Raw genomic sequence first — 20,490 nt, 5'->3', positions numbered from 1 at the left:
TTGTCCTATAGGGATTTTATTTGTCCTATATGGAGTTAATTTGCCGTGTATGGGCAAAACTTTATATTTATATTTGTTAGATTTATATTTGTTTCTATTTGTTTTAGATTTATATTTGTTTCTATTTGTTCTATAGGGATTTATTTCTTCTATATGGATTTCATTTGTCCTATAAGGATTTATTCCTCCTATAGAGATTTATTGGTTTGTAGGGATTTTATTTCTCCTATAGGGATTTAATTCTCTTATAGGGATTTATTTCTCTTATAGGGATTTTATTTGTCCTACACAGATTTAAATGGAAACACAGCAGGCCTTGGAAAACAGGGATTTGGGATCTGAGCATGGGAACTCACTGGGATTTGGAAAACAGGGATTTGGGATCCATGGGAATGCCCTGGGCCTTGGAAAACAGGGATTTGGGATCCATGGGAATGCCCTGGGATCTGGAAAATGGATTTGGGATCCATGGGAATGCCCTGGAATTTGGAAAACAAGGATTTGGGATCCATGGGAATGCCCTGGGCCTTGGAAAACAGGGATTTGGGATCCATGGGAATGCCCTGGGATTTGGAAAACAGGGATTTGGGATCCCAGCATGGGAATACCCTGGGATTTGGAAAATGGATTTGGGACTTGGAATCATGGACAGGGTGAGGGTGGCACTGCCACGTCCCACCGGGATGGAGCTCAGGGCTGGGACGGGATCAGCATCCCAATCCTGCTGGGACTGGGACTGGGACATCCACCCCAGGGCTGGGACGGGATCAGCATCCCAATCCTGTCCTCCCTGTCCTGTTCTCTCAGCAGGATTTGCCCTGGGATAACCCAGGCAGGATTTGCCCTGGGATAAAACCAGCAGGATTTACCCTGGGATGATCCGAGCAGGATTTGTCTCAGGATAACCCCAGTGGGATTTGCCCCAGGATACCCCCAGTGGAATTTTCCCCAGGATAACCCCAGCAGGATTTGCCCTGGGATAACCCCAGTGAGATTTGTCCCAGGATAATCCCAGCAGGATTTGTCCTAGGATAACCCAGGCAGGATTTGCCCTGGGATAAAACCAGCAGGATTTACCCCGGGATGATCCCAGCAGGATTTGTCTCAGGATAACCCCAGGGGGATTTCCCCCAGGATAATCTCAGCAGGATTTGCCCTGGGATAACCCAGGCAGGATTTGCCCCAGGATAACCCCAGGGGGATTTTCCCCAGGATAACCCCAGCAGGATTTGCCCTGGGATAACCCCAGTGAGATTTGTCCCGGGATAAAACCAGCAGGATTTACCCTGGGATAACCCCAGCAGGATTTGCCCTGGGATAACCCCAGTGAGATTTACCCCGGGATGATCCCAGCAGGATTTGCCCTGGGATAAAACCATCAGGATTTACCCCGGGATGATGCCAGCAGGATTTGCCCCAGGATAATCCCAGTGTGATTTTCCCCAGGATAATCCCAGCAGGATTTGCCCCAGGATAACCCAGGCAGGATTTGCCCTGGGATAAAACCATCAGGATTTACCCCGGGATGATCTCAGCAGGATTTGCCCCAGGATAACCCCAGTGGGATTTGTCTCAGGATAGACCCTCAGGATTTGTCCCGGGATAATCCCGGCAGATCCTCTGGAAAGCCCAGCGCTCCCAGATGTGTTTGGCTGCGTTTCCATGGAGGTGTCAGAGCAGTCCAGGGACAGGAGGGAACGTCGGGATGAGGAAACGCTTCAGAGTTTCCAGCTCTGCTCCAGATGAATCCTTTAACCTTTTCCAAACCCTTTTTTCCAGTGGCTGCGAGGAGCTCGGAGCCTCCTTGTGGGGGCTGGGAGTTTGGGATGGGCTGTGAGGATATTCCATGGGGCTGGGAAAGGATTCCATGGGGCTGGGGAAGGATTCCATGGGGCTGGGGGTTTGGGATGGGCTGCAAGGACATTCTGTGGGGCTGGGGGTTTGGGATGGGCTGTGAAGATTCCGTGGGGCTGGGGGATTGGGATGGACTCCAAGGACATTCCATGGGGCTGAGGGTTTGGGATGAGCTGTGAGAATTCCATGGGGCTGGGGGTTTGGGATGGGCTGTGAGGACATTCCATGGGGCTGGGAAAGGATTCCGTGGGGCTGGGAAAGGATTCCATGGGGCTGGGAGCTGTCAGGACTGAGCCCACCCCACAACCACCTGCAGACCCGAAGACACCAGGCAGGAACCACGTGAGGTTCCAGGCCTGGAATTAGGGCGGGATGGGGAAAACCCTGCCCCCGTATCTCCAACATTTCCCAACATCTCCCAACATCTTCCAACATCTCCCAGTATCTCCCAACATCTCCCAGTATCCCCTAGAATTTTCCAGCATCTTCCAAAATTTCCCAGCATCTTCCAGCATCTCCCAATATCTCCCAACATTTACCAACATTTCCCAACGTCTCCCATCTCCCAACATTTCCCAGCATTTCCCAGCATTTCCCAACGTTTCCCAACATCTCCCAGCATCTCCCAGTATCTCCCAACATTTCCCAGCATTTTCCAGCATTCTCCCAGAATCTTCTAGCATGTTCCAGCATTTTCCAGCATTTCCCAACATCTCCCAACATCTCCCAACATCTCCCATTTCCCATCATCTCCCAGCATTTCCCAACATCTCCCAACATTTCCCAGCATCTCCCACTATTTTCCAGCATTTTCCAGCATCTCCCAAAGTTTTCCAGCATTTTCCAATATTTCCCAGCATCTCCCAGCACTTCCCAGCATCTCCCAGAATCTTCTAGCATGTTCCAGCATTTCCCAGCATCTCCCAGTATCTCCTACCATTTTCCAGCATTTCCCAGCATTTTCCAGTATTTTCCAGCATCTCCCAGCGTTTCCCACCATTTCCCACCATTTCCCACCATTTCCCACCATTTCCCACCATTTCCCAGCATTTCCCAGCATTTCCCAGAATCTCCCAGTGTTTACTAACATTTCCCAGCATTTTCCAGCATTTCCCAGCACTTCCCAGCATCTCCCAACATTTTCCAGCATCCCCCAGTATCTCCTACCATTTTCCAGCATTTTCCAGCATTTCCCAGCATTTCCTAGCACTTCCCAGCATTTCCCAACATTTTCCCATATTTTCCAGCATCTCCCAGCGTTTCCCAACATTTCCCACCATTTCCCAGCATTTTCCAGCATTTTCCAGCATTTTCCAGCATTTTCCAACATCTCCCAACGTCTCCCAATGTTTCCCAACATTTCCCAGCATTTTCCAGCATTTTCCACCATTTCCCACCATTTTCCAGCATTTCCCAGCATCTCCCAGTATCTCCCAGTATCTCCCAGTATCTCCCAGTATCTCCCAGCACTTCCCAGCATTTCCCAGCATTTCCCAGCATCTCCCAAAAATTTCCAGCATTTCCCAATATTTCCCAATATCTCCCAGCATCTCCCAGTATCTCCCAGTATCTCCCAGCATTTTCCAGCACTTCCCAGCACTTCCCAGCATCTCCCATCCCCCAGCCGGGGCCGGGCAGGGCCGATGTGGGATTTTCTGTCCTTCCCTCGGCGCGGGCAGCTCGGCCCATGCCAGGGAAGCTGTGGAGCACCTCCCATGGAAATCTGGCGGCTCCAGGAGCTCCGGGAGCGTCCAGCGGGGCCGGAGCAGCCGCGCTCAGAGTTTCCAGCGGCTGTTGCTCCGTCTCCGGGTGACCGACTCCCTCCAGATTCCCTCAAATCTCCATCCAAGAATGTTGTTTGGGCTGAAGAATGCCTGGCTGGGAAGGGAAAAAACGGGAAAAGGGAGCTCGGGGTGAGCGGGGAGGTCGAGGCAGGGCCGGCAGTTGTTGGCCAGATGTGGGGCCACCGCTCCAAAGGGGTCCCGGGATCCCTCAGGATTCCCTTTCCTTGTCCGGGGGGAATCTGGGGTGATGGGGATCCATAGGGACGTTCCCCGGGAACAGGGAATTCCAGCCAGCCTGCGGAGAGCTGGGCTCTCCCTCCGGGGACTGCCGGCGGCAGGAGGAAGAGGAGGAGGAGGAGGAAGAGGAGGGAAAAGAGGAAAATGAGGATTCCCTGCATGGATGAAGCAATCCAGAGGTACCTGGAGAGAGGAAGAGGAGGAAGAGGAAGAGGAGGAAGAGGAGAAAAAGAAGAAGAGGAAAATGAGAAAAGATGAGGAAGAGGAGGAAGAGGAGGGTGCCCTACATGGATGAAGCAATCCGGAGGTACCTGGAGAGAGGAAGAACAGGAGGAGGAAGAGGAGGAAGAGGAGAAAAAGAAAGAAGAAGAGGAAAATGAGGAAGGATGAGGAAGAGGAGGAAGAGGAGAAAAAGAAAGAAGAAGAGGAAAATGGGGAAGGATGAGGAAGAGGAGGAAGAGGAGTTCGAGGAGGAAGAGGGGTTAAAGGAGGAAGAGGAGGGTTCCCTGCATGGATGGAGCAATCCAGAGGTACCTGGAGAGAGGAAGAACAGGAGGAGGAAGAGGAGGAAGAGGAGGAAAAAAAGAAAGAGGATGAAGATGAGTTAGAGGAGGAAGAGGAGGAAAATGAGGAAAATGAGGAAGAAGAGGAAGAGACGGAAGAGGAGGAAAATGAGGATTCCCTGCATGGATCGAGCAATGAGAAGTACCTGGAGAGAGGAAGAACAGGAAGATGAAGAGGAGGAAGAGAATTTTGAGGAGGAAGAGGAGGGTGCCCTGCATGGATGAAGCAATCCAGAGGTACCTGGAGAGAGGAAGAGGAGGAAGAAGAGAAAGAGGAGGAAAGGAAAGAAGAGGAGAAAGAGGAGGAAAAAGAGGAAAATGAGGATTCCCTGCATGGATGGAGCAATCCAGAGGTACCTGGAGAGAAGAACAGGAAAATGAAGAGGAAGAAGAGGAGGAAAAGAAAGATGAGGAAGAGGAGGAAGAGGAGTTCGAGGAGGAAGAAGAGGGTGCCCTGCATGGATGAAGCAATCCAGAGGTACCTGGAGAGAGGAAGAACAGGAAGAGGAAGAGGATTTAGGTTGCTCCCTTCAGCCTCAGCGGGGGCAGCAGGGAAATGTTTTGTGCCTTTGTTTTGTTGGGAAGCATCCCGAGAAATCTGTGTCCATCCGTTGGAGACTACCTTAGGTTGTGGGGTGGCACTGTGTGGTGAAAAAAAAATATTTTTTTTAAACTTGTGCTTCTAAAGAAAGGTTTAGTAGTTTCTGCTGTTTGGTTTTAATGCAGTTTATTGTAAACTATCTAAAAAATTGTTTTTTTGGGTTGCTGCGGTTTGCTCAGTAGCTCAGGCAGAGGCACACACACTCTTGGCATCTTCTCTGACTCTTGTCTTCTTCTCTCTTCTGCCCCTGGGTTGTTGCTATCTTTTATATGGTACATTACGTGTAAAATGTTTATAGTTTTTCTGTAATATTTACTACCTATATTAAATGGTGTTTTTTTACTCTAAACTAATTTTTGAGTGCCAACATCACCAAGAACATGGAGGGAAGGAAGGAGAAAGAGGGAGGACAGGGCAGGCCCAAATCCCTCCATCTTAAACCTCTGACCCCCATGTACAAAACCAAAACCCCCCTGTACAGCACTCAAAAATTCTTCCCTTTACTTTGTGACTACTTCTACTATAATATCTAAACTTTTGTGACTTCTTGTTCTTCCTGCAAGGTTGGTAAATCATCCCATGGCTCAAACCCAAAATCACAGCTGTTTCCAGCTGCCTGCCAGGGTCTCAAATGCTTCTGACCTGGGCCTGGAACATCCAAAAATGTCTGAGGGACATTTTGAGTTCCGACATCCATCCGTGGTGAAGCTCCCGGAACTGGAGGATTAAAGGCAGAACCAGATTCGGTGCTTCCAGATATGAAATTCCGAAGGGTTTGATCAAAACAGCTGGAAAAAATCCATCCAAAACAATCCCTGCTCGGTTTGGGTTGGAAAACCAAAGCAAAGCAGGCACGGATGAGATGCAGGCTGGGATCCTGGAATGGCCACTCCGGATGGGATTGAGCAGTGCTGAGGGATTTGGGATTCCAGGAATGCAGGACAGCACATCCCCAGCTCCTGCCACCAGCTCCGGGCTTCCTCTGAGCAGCCAGCAGCAGGGAATTGGTGGTTTTGGGGGAAAAGATGTGGAAAAATATCATGGAAGTCACTTGGGAAGTGCAAGGATGAAAGGAGAGGGAGCAATGAGGTCCTTTCTGTGGGAACCCAAGGCTTCCCTCTGGCTGCCCTGGCAGGTCTGGGACCCTGGCAGGGGTCAGGAACCCCCCTGGACAGAGCCCCCAGAGACACTGGCTGTGATCTCTGCCCATGGAAAAGAGTTTTCAATCTTACAGCATGAATTACAAGCTCTGAGTGTTTGATATCAGTAATAATTAAGTGTGGCACGGGTGCAAAAGTAAAATTTTAGGATTCTAGATTAGGGGTTCAAAGGGGACAAGATGGAGGAAATTGGGTGTGCCTTGTCCTTTTTCTCCTTCTTCATGCCCTCCATGTTTCACTGTGGTGTTGGCATTTTTCTGTTGGTTCAGGCTGGGGACACACTGTCCAACGTAGGTGACAGATATTGGCACGTTATTGTAAATCCAGCACAGGTAGTTTGTGGTATTTAATGTTTGTACCATCCCACTGAGGGCAGAGCCCCACACGCTGCCCTGCAGGACAGAGCTGCGGCAGGGCAGCAGAACATGTTAGAGATAAACAGAATAAACAACCTTGAAACAGCACAGACCAATTATGGCTTCTGCTTTGGCAGCGGGGCTGACAGACAGAGACTTTCTACAATCTCAAAATCATCAATACCACAGATTCCAACACTATCAACACCCCCCTGGTGCCAAGGGAGCCCTGCCAGGAACTTTGGGATAACTGGAGCATGAGATTCCAGGTTTGGATGGAGACAAAAAGGGAAAAAAAACTCATGGGGTTCTTCAGACAGAAAATTCGCATTTCCCTGAGATAATCCCGGTCTGGTCGGGGTGAGATTGGACAGAAATTCCTGGATTCCATGAGGAGCACACGGGCTGGGCTCCAGCAGGATGATATTCCCTGGTTAACCTGGGAAAGGGGATGTGGCCACAGGAATGGCACCACTCGGGGCCATCTCCTGCTCCTCAGCATTCCCAGGGCACCCCTGGAAGCCACCACCTCCTCCAAAGGGATAACCCCGATCCTTTAAACTTCCAGCAGCTGGGGAGGCTGGAATTCCTTATCCAGCCTGGCTGGGGACTGTCTGCTTTTCCAGGAAAACCTCTGGGCCCTGAAATCCTTGGAGCAGTTGGCCAGAGACGCTCCGAGAGCAGCACGCAATTTCCTGGGAATTCAGCAGAATTTCACAAAATTTTCCTGGGAATTTGGCTCCCTGGGAGTGGGATCCAACCCCTCCATCCTCTCCATCATCCCAAAACCTCCAGCCCTTCCTTTCCATGTGGGATTCCCTCTCCAGCTGCCACCAACAAAGCTCAGAGGGGATAAAAAACAAAAATCCCAATTCCCTTCCCTGCAAAAAGGGGTTTTCCTCCCTTTCCCTGCCCTCTTTTCCCACTTTCTCCACATCCTCCCTCCCTGCAGACGGGCTGTGCTTTCCAGACACATTTCCCTTCCCAAATATTCGGGATTTCTGGCTGAGTCCCCTCTGTACAGCGTGTCCCTCCAAGCCCAAATCCCCTCACATCGCTGCTCCTCCTCCTCCTCCTCCTCCTCGCTCCGGATCCCTGCAGGGCTCCCCCAGCCCCGGGAGGATGTTTTGGCTGGGAATTTTCTATGGAAAACAAGGAGAAAAGGAGCCCAGAGGGGGAGCTGGCACCTGCTGAGCTCCGCTAAATCATTCCAGGCTCCTGGGAGGAGCAAGAACCCTCCGGGCTCCTCCTTTCCTCTCCTCTCCTTTCCTTGCGGGAGGAAATGCTGGGAAGAGCTGGCTCCAAGGAGTTCAGGGAGCCAGGATGGGGATGGGGACAGGGACAGGGGTGGGACAGCTCTGCAGGGCCCCCCAGGGGCACGGGGGTGAGCCCCAAAACCTCTTCCCAACCATGGGTCACCCCCAGGACACGCTCCCTGTGCTTATCTCCGCATTCCCACCCTGGCTGAGCCATGGGGGGATGGATGAGATCCCAAATCCTGGGGGATGGATGAGATCCCAAAATCTGGAGGATGGATGAGATCCCAAAATCTGGAGGATGGATGAGATCCCAAATCCCAGGGGATGGATGAGATCCCAAATCCTGGGGGATAGATGAGATCCCAAATTCTGGGGGATGGATGAGATCCTAAATTCTGGAGGATGGATGAGATCCCAAATCCCAGGGAGATGGATGAGATCCCAAATGCCGGGGGATGGATGAGATCCCAAATCCCGGGGGATGGATGAGATCCCAAATTCTGGAGGATGGATGAGATCCAAAATCCCAGGGGATGGGTGAGATCCCAAATTCTGGGGGGATGGATGAGATCCCAGACCCCAAGGGATAGATGAGATCCCAAATCCCAGGGGATAGATGAGATCCCAAATCCCAGGGGATGGATGAGACCCCCCAATCCCAGGGGATGGATCAACTCCCAGATCCCAGGGAGATGGATGAGATCCCAAATTCCGGGGGGATGGATGAGACCCCCAATCCTGGGGGATGAATGAGATCCCAAATCCTGGGGGATGGATGAGACCCCCCCAATACCAGCAGGATGGATGAGATCCCAAATCCTGGTGGGACAGCTGAGACCCCCCACCCCCCAATCCCATGTGGAGTTTCCCAGCCTGCAGAAATGCCAGCTTGGCAACCCCACGCTGCCAAACCCAAAGACAAATTCCCGCTGTCACAGTGGCCCCTTTGGTAGGGAATTTATTTACTTTGGATGCTGCCGCCTTATCGTCCATGGAAATGTTTATCCCAAATATTTAACGGCAGCCTCGGAGCAGGGCCCACCTCTCCCCTCCTGCTAGTGTAAAAATTCAGGGTAATTCCTTGCTTTTCCCAAAAAAATCTCACTCTCAGCACCCCCAAAAACCGATATTCCTGATATTCCCTCTCTGGCCAGCAGCTCCGTGATGAGAAACGCAGGAGATCCCTGAAAAACAACATCCCAAACCCGCTAAATCGTTCAACAGAGCGAGCCTGGAAAGTGCCAACACTCCTGAGAGAAAGACGGGAGAGAGGAGGGAGGAAAGAAATCGCAGTTATTTATAACGCCAGGCAGCACCCGGGGCTCTCCAGTCTCTCCTCAAAGCCGCGGCGGGGAGGTCGCTCCCCAAAATCCTGCCGAGCTCCTGCCAGCGCAATATTTGCTCCGGGATCTGGGGCGGGCACCCGGCGGGAGCCACCCGCCCATGCTGCCGGTGCCAGGGCAGAGCCCGCAGCAGCCTGTGCACAGGAGGAGCGCAGCTCGGTGAGTCCGCCTCGGCCGCTTTTAGGCAGGTTTTTTATTGTTGTTTTATTTATTTGGGTGTTTTTGGGGGGTTTTTGGGTTTTTTTTTTTTTTTTTTGGAAGCTGATTTCCATCCCTGCGCCCCGGGTGGTACAGCTGGAGAGATGGAGCTGCTGGAGAGGTGCTTCCACTCCTGCCCATCTCCCGGTGCCCATCTCCCTTCCCACCCACTTCTCCCAATGCCCATTTCCCTTCCCACCCACCTCTCCCGGTGCCCACCTCTCTTTTTGCCCAATTCTTCTGCTTTTTCTCTCTCCTGCCCACTTCTCCCGGTGCCCACCTCTCCTTTTCCCCAATTCTCCTGCTGATTCTCTCTCCTGCCCACTTTTCTCGATGCCATCTCCCTTCCCACCCATTTTCCTGATGCCATCTGCCTTCCCACCCATTTTCCTGGTGCCCATCTCCCCATTTCCTTTCCCACCCACCTCTCCTGGTGCCCACCTCTCCCCCTGCCCAATTCTCCTGCTTCTTCTCTCTCCTGCCCACTTTTCCTGATGCCATCTCCCTTCCCACCCATTTTCCTGGTGCCCATCTCCCCATCTCCCTTCCCACCCACTTCTCCCAATGCCCATCTCCCTTCCCACCCACTTCTCCCGGTGCCCACCTCTCCCCCTGCCCAATTCTCCTGCTTCTTCTCTCTCCTGCCCACTTCTCCTGATGCCATCTCCCTTCCCACCCACTTCTCCCGCCGTTCCTCTCTCCTGCCCACTTTTCTCGATGCCCACCTCCCTTCCCACCCGTTTTCCTGGTGCCCCTCTCCCCTCCTGCCCACTTTTCCCGACGTCCTTTTCCCTCCCCTCTTTTTTCCTGCTGCTCCTTTTCCATCTCACCCACCTCCCCTTATCCCATCTCCCCTCCTGCCCCTCTGCCATCTCCGTGCCCCATCCCATTATCCCATTATCCCATCCCATTATCCCATCCCATTATCCCATCCCATTATCCCATCCCATTATCCCATCCCATCCCCTGGCACGGGACAGGGACACCAGGAGGGGACAGGGACACCAGGGCCTGACCCCACCCCAAACCCAGGGGGGAACCCCCAGGGATGAAGGAGAACCCCACAAACAACGAGGGGACAGCAGGGGGGTGCTGGGGACAGATTTTGGGGTCACCAGAGGGTTCAAAGGGGGCGTCGGGAAAGGTGGGGGGACACCAGGGATGGGTTCTGATCCCAGGGATGGGGGGTTTACCCTAAAAATGGGGGTTTGCCCCCCAGAAATAGGGGTTTTGCCCCCCAAAGATGGGGTTTTGTCACCAAAGATGGGGGTTTGCCCCCCAAATATGGGATTTTTCCTCCAGGGATGGGGTTTTTGCTCCCAGGGATAGAGTTTTTTCCTCCAGGCATAGAGTTTTGTCCCTGGGAACAGGGTTTTTGCCGCACAGGTATGGGGTTTTTCCTCCAGTTATAGGGGTTTCACCCCCAGGGATGGGGTTTTGCCCCCAGGGATGGGGTTTTGCTCCCATGAATGGGGTTTTGCCCCCATGGATGGGGTTTTGCCCCCATGGATGGGGTTTTGCCCCCCAAATGTAGGGATTTGCTCTCAGTGATGGAGATATTCTCCCCAGGGATGGGGTTTTGCCCCCATGGATGGGGGTTTTTTCTCCAGGAAAGGGGTTTTTCCTCTAGGAATGGGGTTTTGTCCCCAGGGATGGGGGTTTTGGTCCCAGGGATGGGGTTTTGCCCCTCAGGAATGGGGTTTTTGCCCCCCAGGAATGGGGTTTTTCCTCCAGGGATGGGGTTTTTCCTCCAGGGATGGGGTTTTTGCTCCCAGAATGGGATTTTGCCCCTCAGGAATGGGGTTTTTGCCCCCCAGGAATGGGTTTTTTCCTCCAGGAATGGGGTTTTTCCTCCAGGGATGGGGTTTTTGCCCCTCAGGAATGGGGTTTTGCCCCCCAGGAATGGGGTTTTTCCTCCAGGGATGGGGTATTTCCTCCAGGGATGGGGTTTTGCCCCAAAGGGGCCCCCAAGAAGAGGCTGCCAAGAGGGTGGAGAAGCTGCAGGCTGTGGTATGAGAGCAGGCACAGAGCCCTGGAGCAGCAGGAGGAGGAGGAGGAGGAGAAACTCCTCTGCCCCTGCCAAGCTCCCCGTGGCACTCAGCATCCCTCAGGATCCCGTCCCGAGCACACGGAGCGGGGAACTGGGAAAAAAGGACAAATCCCGGCCTTGCCACGCCTGCCTCAATCCCGCTTTTGTCCCGTGCCAGGCTGGCAGGGCACGGCACTCTGTGCCCTCTGTGCGTGCCAGGCCGGCCGTCCCCTCCCTGCTGCAGGCTGGGGACATGGCCAGGGGTCAGCAGGTGACCTCAGGGCCACCCGTGGCATGGCAAAAAGGGGACACTGGTCCCTACTGGTTTTTACTGGTCCCTACTGGTCCCCGCTGGTCCTTGCTGGTCCTTACTGGTCCCTGTTGGTCCCTGCTGGTTCTTACTGGTGCCTGCTGGTCCCTGCTGGTCCTTGCTGTCCCTGCTCGTCCTTACTGGTCCCTGTTGGTCTCTACTGGTCCCTACTGGTCCTTACTGGTCCCTGCTGGTCCCTGCTGGTCCCTACTGGTACCTATTGATCCCTATTGGTCCCTATTGGTCCCTATTGGTCCCTGCTGGTTCCTGCTGGTTTTTACTGGTCCCTGCTGGTTCCTGCTGGTCTTTACTGGTCCCTACTGGTCCCTATTGGTCCCTATTGGTCCTTGCTGTCTTTGCTGGTTCCTGCTGGTCCTTACTGGTCCCTGCTCATCCTTACTGGTCCCTATTGGTCCCTGCTGGTCTTTACTGGTCCTTACTGGTCCCTGCTGGTCCCTGCTGGTCCCTATTGGTCCCTGCTCATCCTTACTGGTCCCTACTGGTCCCTATTGGTCCCTGCTGGTTCTTACTGGTGCCTGCTGGTCCCTGCTCATCCTTACTGGTTCTTGTTGGTCTCTACTGGTCCCTACTGGTCCCTACTCATCCCTGCTGGTCCCTGCTGGTCCTTACTGGTCCCTGTTGGTCCCTACTGGTCCTTGCTGTCCCTGTTGGTCCCTACTGGTCCCTACTGGTCCCTATTGGTCCTTGCTCATCCTTACTGGTCCCTACTGGTCCCTGCTGGTCCCTGCTGTCCCCACCGGAGCAGAGCTGGCAGTGACACCCTCCCAGCCACGTCGGATCCTCTCCCTCTCCCAGCAGGACGTTCCTGGAGGCATTTCAGGACGTTCCTGGCCTCAGGAACACCCCGTGAGCGCCGGTTTATCCCGGATCGGGAGGGAGGATGACTCCGGAGCGGGAATCCTCCCCACCTGGGCATGGCAGGGATGGCTTTGCCTCCTCTGGGCCCAGCAGCAGTTGTTGTCCCCTCTCCCTGGTCACACCCAGGGGACTGCCCCTTCTCCTGCCTGGGGAAATGGAAGCTTGGAAGAGGTTTCAGCTCCAAAATCAGGCGGGATTTGTTTACCAGGATCTGCGTCCCGCGTTTCTGTGGGGGAAGGGAGAGCTGGAAGAAACCCACAGCGATTCCTGTCACCAGGAGCATAAATAGATCCTTCAAAAGACGCCTCGAGCTCCTTCAAAAGCTCCTCGAGCTCCTTCAAAAGGCTCCTCGAGCTCCCAAAATCACCCTGATCCGGCAGCTTCGCCTGTCAGCCAGAGAATTCAAATCCCTCCTCCAAGGGGATCCGAATTCCTCCTCCTCCCTCCCACGCAGAGCCAGCCCCAGGCACCTCGTGTGACCTCGCACAAATCTCTGCGTCCCCAGGCTCTGTCCTCGCCCAGAAACTGCCCAAATCTCCTCCAGGGAGGGAGGTTTCTCCCAAATCTCCACTGGTTTCTCCTAAATCTCCACCGGTTTCTCCCAAATCTCCTCCAGGGTGGGAGTTTTCTTCTAAATCTCCACCGGTTTCTCCCAAATCTCCACTGGTTTCCCCCAAATCTCCTCCAGGGTGGGAGGTCTCTCCCAAATCTCCATGGGAATGGAGATTCCTCCCAAATCCCCACGGGGAGGGAATTTTTTTCCCAAATCTCCACTGTTTTCCCCCAAATTTTCTCCATGGTGGGAGTTTTCTTCTAAATCTCCACTGGTTTCTCCCAAATCTCCACTGGTTTCTCCCAGATCTCCTCCAGGGTGGGAGGTTTCTCCCAAATCTCCACCGGTCTTTCCTAAATCTCCACTGGTTTCTCCCAAATCTTCTCCAGAGTGGGAGGTTTCTCCCAAATCTCCACTGGTTTCTCCCAAATCTCTACTGGTTTCTCCCAAATCTTCTCCAGGGTGGGAGTTTTCTTCTAAATCTCCACTGGTTTCTCCAAAATCTCCACCGGTTCCTCCCAGATCTCCTCCAGGGTGGGAGATTTTTCCCAAATCTCCACTGGTTTCTCCCAAATCTCCACCGGTTCCTCCCGAATCTCCAGCAGGCCGGAATTTTCTCCAAGGTGAAAAGGGGGAAGATCACGTAATAACTCCACACAAGGGAGGTGTCCACAGACGGGGATTTTTGGGCCGGATTCCCTCATCTCCTGCCTCTCCAGCTCTGCCACCCCTTCCAGCTCTGCCTTCCTCCCCTGGCTCATCCTCCCACGGCGTTGTCCCCTCACAGGTCCCTCCAGCGCCATGCCTTGGGCCACCACCCTCATCCTCATCCTGGCCGGGCTCTGCGGCTCCTCCCTGGGCCAGTACAACGAGGAGGAGGACCTGGCGTGGCTCCAGTACTACCTGCGGCAGTCCCGCGTCTCCTCCTACAACTACGTGCCCTACTACGAGGAGGAGAGCCCCGCCTACGCCTACTCCTACCCCTCGGCCACCGACACCGAGCCCGAGCCCGAGCCGGAGCCGCAGCAAGCCGCGCCCTGGCGGTGTCCCCAAGAGTGTGACTGTCCCCCCAACTTCTCCTCGGCCATGTACTGCGACACCCGCAACCTGCGGTACCTGCCCTTCGTGCCGTCGCGCATGAAGTACGTTTATTTCCAGAACAATCTGATCACCTCCGTCCAGGAGGGCGCCTTCGACAACGCCACGGAGCTGGAGTGGCTGGCGCTGCACAACAACCAGATCGGCAGCGAAAAGATGGGGAAAAGGGTTTTTGGGAAGTTGCAGCGCCTGGAGAGGCTCTACATGAACAACAACAACCTGACCAGGCTGCCCGGCCCGCTGCCGCGCTCGCTGCGAGAGCTCCACCTCTCCTACAACCACATCTCCAAGGTGCCTTCCAATGCTCTGGAGGGGCTGGAGAACCTCACGGCGCTCTACCTCAGCCACAACTTCATCTTCGAGATGGGCGCGTCCCTCAAGGGGCTCAAGTCGTTGATCCTGGCCGACCTGAGCTACAACAACCTCAGGAAGGTCCCCGACGGGCTGCCGGCCTCCCTGGAGCAGCTCTACCTGGAGTACAACTACATCAACGCCATCCCCGACGATTATTTCCAGGTGTCCCCCAGGCTGCTCTACGTGAGGATGTCCCACAACAGCCTGACCAACCAAGGGCTGTCCAGCAACACCTTCAACAGCAGCAGCATCCTGGAGCTGGACCTCTCCTACAACCGGCTGCAGAAGATCCCGCGGGTCAACACCAACCTGGAGAACCTCTACCTGCAGGGGAACCAGATCAACGGTGAGCAGGGCTGGGGAACCCGCGGGAGCCGCCTGGGGCGGTGCCTTGAGCAGGAATTTGGGGTTCCTCCCAGATCTCCACTGGTTTGTTCCACATCTCCACCAGGAATGGAGGTTCCTCTCAAATCCTCACTGGGAGAGAGGTTTTTTTCCCCAAATCCCCACTGGTTTCCCACAGATCTCCACCGAGGACTAAGGTTCCTCCCAGATCTCCTCTACGGTAGGAGTTTTATCCTAAATCTCCACTGCTTCCTCCCAGATCTCCACCGAGGACTGTTTCCTCCCAAATCTTCTCCAGGGATGGAAGTTTCTCCCAAATCTCCACTGGGATGGAGATTCCTCCCAGTTCTCCCAGTGAACAGGGGTAGGGAACCCACAGGAGCCACCTGGGGCAGTGCTTTGAGCAGGAATTTGGGATTCCTCACAGATCTCCACTGGTTTGTTCCAAATCTCCACCAAGAATGGAGGTTCCTCTCAAATCCTCACTGGGAGAGAGTTTTTTTCCCCAAATCTCCACTGGTTTCCTGCAGATCTCCACCGAGGACTAAGGTTCCTCCCAGATCTCCTCCAGGGCAGGAGTTTTATCCTAAATCTCCACTGCTTCCTCCCAGATCTCCACCGAGGACTGTTTCCTCCCAAATCTTCTCCAGAGATGGAGGTTCCCCCCCAGATTTCCACTGGGAAATGGGAAATCAGGATGGGGATGGGACATGGGGATGGGGATGGGAAATGGGAATGGGAAGTGGGGAATGGGGATGGGAAATGGAAATGGGGATGGGGATGGGGATGGGGATGGGAAATGGGAATGGGAAGTGGGGAATGGGGATGGGAAATGGAAATGGGGATGGGGATGGGGATGGGGATGGGAAATGGGAATGGGAAGTGGGGAATGGGGATGGGAAATGGAAATGGGGATGAGGATGGGGATGGGAAATGTGAATGGGAAGTGGGGAATGGGGATGGGAATGGGAATAGGAGATGGGGATGGGAAATGGAAATGGGGATGGGGATGGGAATGGGAATGGGAATGAGAATGGGAAATGGGAATAGGAATGGGAAATGGGAAATGGGCAATATAAATGGGAAATGGGAAATGGGAAGTGGGAAATGGGGATGGGAATGGGAAATGGGGATGGGAATGGGAACGGGAAATGGGAATGGGAATGGGAAATGGGGATAGGAATGGGAAATGGGAAATGGGAGTGGGAAATGGGGATGGGAATGGGAAATGGGGATGGGAACGGGAAGGCGCTAGTGCAGCCATCGGCTGTCGCAGGGAGAACTCAGAACCCCGCAGCGGGAGCTGCCAGCAGCACAGACACGGGAACAGATTCCCAAATGTTTGCTTTCCAAAGCGGAGCTGCCGCCGTCTGCCCACAAACGCTGCGGAGCCACCACCGGCTCCTCCTCCTCCTCCTCCTCCTCCTCCTCTGCGGGTCCTGCTGACCTTCTCAGCACCCCCAGGATCGGGGATGCGGCTCCAGGAGCGCTCCCCAACCCCTTTGGAGCATCCCGCCCCCGGTCCTGCCCCTCCGCCCCACCGAGGGTCCCCTCTGTGGGTGCAGCCCCCCAAATCCCAGCGTGTCCCCCCCACAGCATCCCGCTGCCTTCTCCAGCACCAGCCCGGCCTGCAGCTCTGCTGCCCTCTAGGCTCAAATCCTGCATGAAAAAACACCAAAAAAATGTATTTTTGGAGTTTGTTCCATCTCCAGCTTCCAAACTCAGCCTGGGCTGGAATTTCCCTGCCTGGCGCTGGCACAGGGGACGGCTGGGATGGGGACAGGGACATCCCCGCTCCTGGACACGCTGCCCGGGGGTCCCACGGTGGCCAGAGGGGTCAGGGGATGGAGGCTGCAGCTCAGGAAGCCTCCAAAAGAGGCTGGAAAGGAAAATCCTGATGGAAAGCAACGTTTTCCATCCGAACTCCACCCTCCGGGTGCTCCATCCCGGCTGGGCAGGGAAGATTCCAAACCCTCCTGCTCCTCCTGGCTGCGGCCAGGAGCACCAGGAATCCTTGTAGCTTGAGGGGTTGAGTCCAAATCTGCGGGAAAAATCAAATTTGGGCTGCTCCCATGTTTTTCCCCTCTGCCCTGTTTTTCCTGTTTGTTTTTTTGTTTTTTTTTTCCTGTTTTTGCCTCAACACAAAGCAGCTCTCAGAGATCGATCCCTTGGAGCAGAGAATTTCCCACTAAAAATCAGCCCTTTGGGGAAAGTTGTGGGGGATTCAGCTCCAGTGATGCCTCGGGAAGGCTGAGCCAGAGCAGAGGCCAGACAGAGATAAAGAATAAAGCAGGGATTTATTAAAGGATCTCCTCATGGAGCCACCTTGGGCAGCACAAGAGCCCAGCCAGGGCTGCACCCAAGATGGACCAAAATGGTCACAAAGTGAACCCAAAATGGTCACAAAATGAACCCAAGATGGTCACAAAATGAATCCGAAATGGTCACAAAATGAACCCAAGATGGACCCAAAATGGTCACAAAATGAACCCAAGATGAACCAAAATGGTCACAAAATGAGCCAAAGATGGACCCAAAATGGTCACAAAATGAACCCAAGATGAACCAAAATGGTCACAAAATGAGCCAAAGATGGACCCAAAATGGTCACAAAATGAACCCGAAATGGTCACAAAATTAACCCAAGTTGGACCCAAAATGGCCACAAAATGCACGACCACTCACGGGGGCTCTCCCTTTTATCAGTTCTCCTCCATTTGCATATTGGAGTTAATTATCCAATTACAGCTTTAGCCCATGCAGTCCCATCCTGCTTGTTTTTCTCTCTTCAGCCCACCTTGTTTGTGTCCTTGGGCTTGAAATTTGGATAATTTGAAATTTGGATCCTTTGAGATTTGGATCATTTGAAATTTGGATAATTTGAAATTTGGATCACAGGGAGGGCCTGATATTTTGATCATTTGAAATTTGGATCATAGAGAGGGCCTGAGATTTGGATCATTTGAAATCTGGATCCTTTGAGATTTGGATCATTTGAAATTTGGATCACAGAGAGGGCCTGAGGTCTGGATCATTTGTCCTTGGTCCCCAGCTGGAGCAGGAATTGTTTTATCTCCCTACCCTGTGAACATCCCTCACCATCCCATAACACAAAGCCCAACCCCACCCATTAAACCAGCCCAGAACCCGAAACCCACAAAAACTAAACCCTGAAGCCCTCAGCATCTCCTCTCCTCCCCAGAGTTCTCCATCAGCAGTTTCTGCTCCGTGGTGGACGTCATGAACTACTCGCGGCTCCAGGTGCTGCGGCTGGACGGCAACGCGATCAAGCGGAACGCGGTGCCCCCGGACGCGCCGCTGTGCCTGCGCCGGGCCACCGTCATCGAGATCTGACCCCCCTCAGGACTCGTGTCCCCCTCTCCCAGGGACCCCCCTCATTCCCGCTTTTCCATCCCACTCGGCTTCGCGGCAGCGCAATCGCAGCGCGCTCACGGTTTTCCCGGAATTCTCACTTTTCCCGCTTGGATCGCAGCTCTGAGGTCACCACAGCCACCCCACAAAGCGCCGTGCACGCTGTCACCTCCTGCCCCACACTGGGGTGGGATTCATATTGCCTTGGAAACGGGGAAATCCCAAATCCCATCCCAAAACCGGGTCGGGGTCTCCAATGTCACCTCCTGCCCCACACTGGGGTGGGATTTATATTGCCTTGGAAACAGGGAAATCCCAAATCCCATCCCAAAACTGGGTTGGGGTCTCCAATGTCAACTCCTGCCCCACACTGGGGTGGGATTCATATTGCCTTGGAAACGGGGAAATCCTAAATCCCATCCCAAACCCCATCCCAAAACTGGCTCGGGGTCTCCAATGTCACCTCCTGCCCCACATTGCGGTGGGATTCATATTGCCTTGGAAACGGGGAAATCCCAAATTCCATCCCAAAACCAGGTCAGGGTCTCTGCTGTCACCCTCTGCCCCACACTGCAGTGGAATTCATACTGCCTTGGAAATGGGGAAATCCTAAATCCCATCCCAAATCCCATCCCAAACCCCATCCCAAAACCGGATCAGGGTCTCTGCTGTCACCTCCTGCCCCACACTGGGGTGGGGCTCATCCCGCCTTGGAAACGGGGAAATCCTAAATCCCATCCCAAAACCGGGTCGGGGTCTCCACTGTCACCTCCTGCCCCACATTGCGGTGGGATTCATCCCACCTTGGAAATGGGGAAATCCCAAACCCCATCCCAAAACCAGGTCTGAGCCCCCTTGGAAGGAGCACCCGAGGGGTTTGGGAGCTGCAGGAGTGAAGGGTTGAAGATCTCAGGGCTGGAGGGTCCCTCAGTGTGGGGTGGGGAGGAGCAAATCCATCCCTTCCCTTCCTTTTCCCCCCTTTTCCATCAACCTGCTCCAGAATTAAAAATCCTAAAGGAGAGAAACCCACCCCGAGGAACGAGCTGGGCATGGGAGAGATCCCAAATCTTCCTCCCAAACCCCTGGATCAGGGCAGGATGGGGAAAATCCTGGTGCTGTCACCCCTGGTGTTGTCACCCCTGGTGTTGTCACCCCTGGTGTTGTCACCCCCAGCTGCCCCTCCCTGAGCTCGTCCCAATTAAAACCCCAAAACTAATCAAAAAACCACGCTGGAATTCCCTAAAATTCCCAAATTCCCCAGCTCAGCCCCTCGGGTGGCCGAGTTTGAGGACCAAGGGGCAGCTGAGCTTTGGGGGTGTCCAAGGTGGTCACCCCGACCCTCCGCGTTGTTCCCGCATGCAAAAATCATTTTTAAAAATAAAAAAAAAACCCCAAAAATGCCATAATTTCACCAGCATGAACTGTAAACCCCAAAACCATCAATAAAAACCTTCCAGTAGGTGCAGCCAGCGCGTTCCGGGATGATTTTCCAGCCATAATCCAGGCTGGAATTGCCGTCTAGCGGCTGGCCCGGGCACGGCACGGAGCTTTCCCCGGGAGCTGCGGCTTTTCCCGGAGAAACGAGGGAAAACATCCATGGATGTAGAGAGGGAGAAATTTGGGCAGGAAATTCCCCGAATCAGGAGAGAAACGGAGCTGGGATTTGGGGATTTTGGCTCTTTCCATCCCCTCTGGGATGATGCTCACCCCTCTGTGATCCCAAACACTTTTTAGGGACCATGAGGAACATCCTGCTCTCCCCACACCCCACCCCAGCAGCGTTTTGGGTATAGAAGGGGAGAAATTTGGGCAGGAGATTCCTGATCTGTTCAGCTCCACATCAGGAGTGAAATTCAGCTGAGATTTTGGGATTTTGGCTCTTTCCATCCTCACTGGGACGATGCTCACCCCTCTGAGATCCATGAGGAATATCCTGTTCCCCCCAGCAGCGTTTTGGGTGTAGAAGAGGAGAAATTTGGGCAGGAAATTCCTGATCTGTTGAGCTCCACATCAGGAGTGAATTCAGCTGGGATTTTGGAATTTTGGCTCTTTCCATCCCCTCTGGGATGATGCTCACCCCTCTGTGATCCCAAACACTTTGGGGAGACCATGGGGCTGCCCTGCTGCCCCAGAGGGGAAAAAGGAAAATGTCCCAGGAAAAGGGAAATTGCTCCAGGAAAAACGTTCCAGGAAAA

The 20,490-nt window shown here is 53.8% G+C and overlaps 1 protein-coding gene across 1 annotated transcript; it reads left to right on the top strand.

Annotated features, from left to right (window-relative positions):
* Positions 1–8,923: 8,923 nt before the first annotated feature.
* Positions 8,924–19,760, top strand: FMOD (fibromodulin). The gene is made up of 3 exons (XM_030292107.4): positions 8,924–9,316; positions 13,914–14,924; positions 18,126–19,760. The coding sequence occupies exons 2-3, from the start codon at positions 13,928–13,930 to the stop codon at positions 18,275–18,277; spliced, it is 1,149 nt and encodes a 382-aa protein (XP_030147967.4). The 5' UTR covers positions 8,924–9,316; positions 13,914–13,927; the 3' UTR covers positions 18,278–19,760.
* The last annotated feature ends 730 nt before the right edge of the window (positions 19,761–20,490 follow it).

The sequence above is a fragment of the Taeniopygia guttata genome, chromosome 26, assembly GCF_048771995.1.
Source record: "Taeniopygia guttata chromosome 26, bTaeGut7.mat, whole genome shotgun sequence".
Classification (NCBI taxonomy): domain Eukaryota; kingdom Metazoa; phylum Chordata; class Aves; order Passeriformes; family Estrildidae; genus Taeniopygia; species Taeniopygia guttata.
Note: the sequence above shows the minus strand (reverse complement) of the source record. Positions and strands in the feature narration are given on the sequence as shown.

Coding starts and splice junctions, on each gene's coding strand:
- FMOD (XM_030292107.4), top strand. CDS start 13,928: ATGCCTTGGGCCACCACCCTCATCCTCATCCTGGCCGGGCTCTGCGGC. Junction 14,925..18,125: donor GCAGGGGAACCAGATCAACG/GTGAGCAGGGCT, acceptor TCTCCTCCCCAG/AGTTCTCCATCAGCAGTTTC.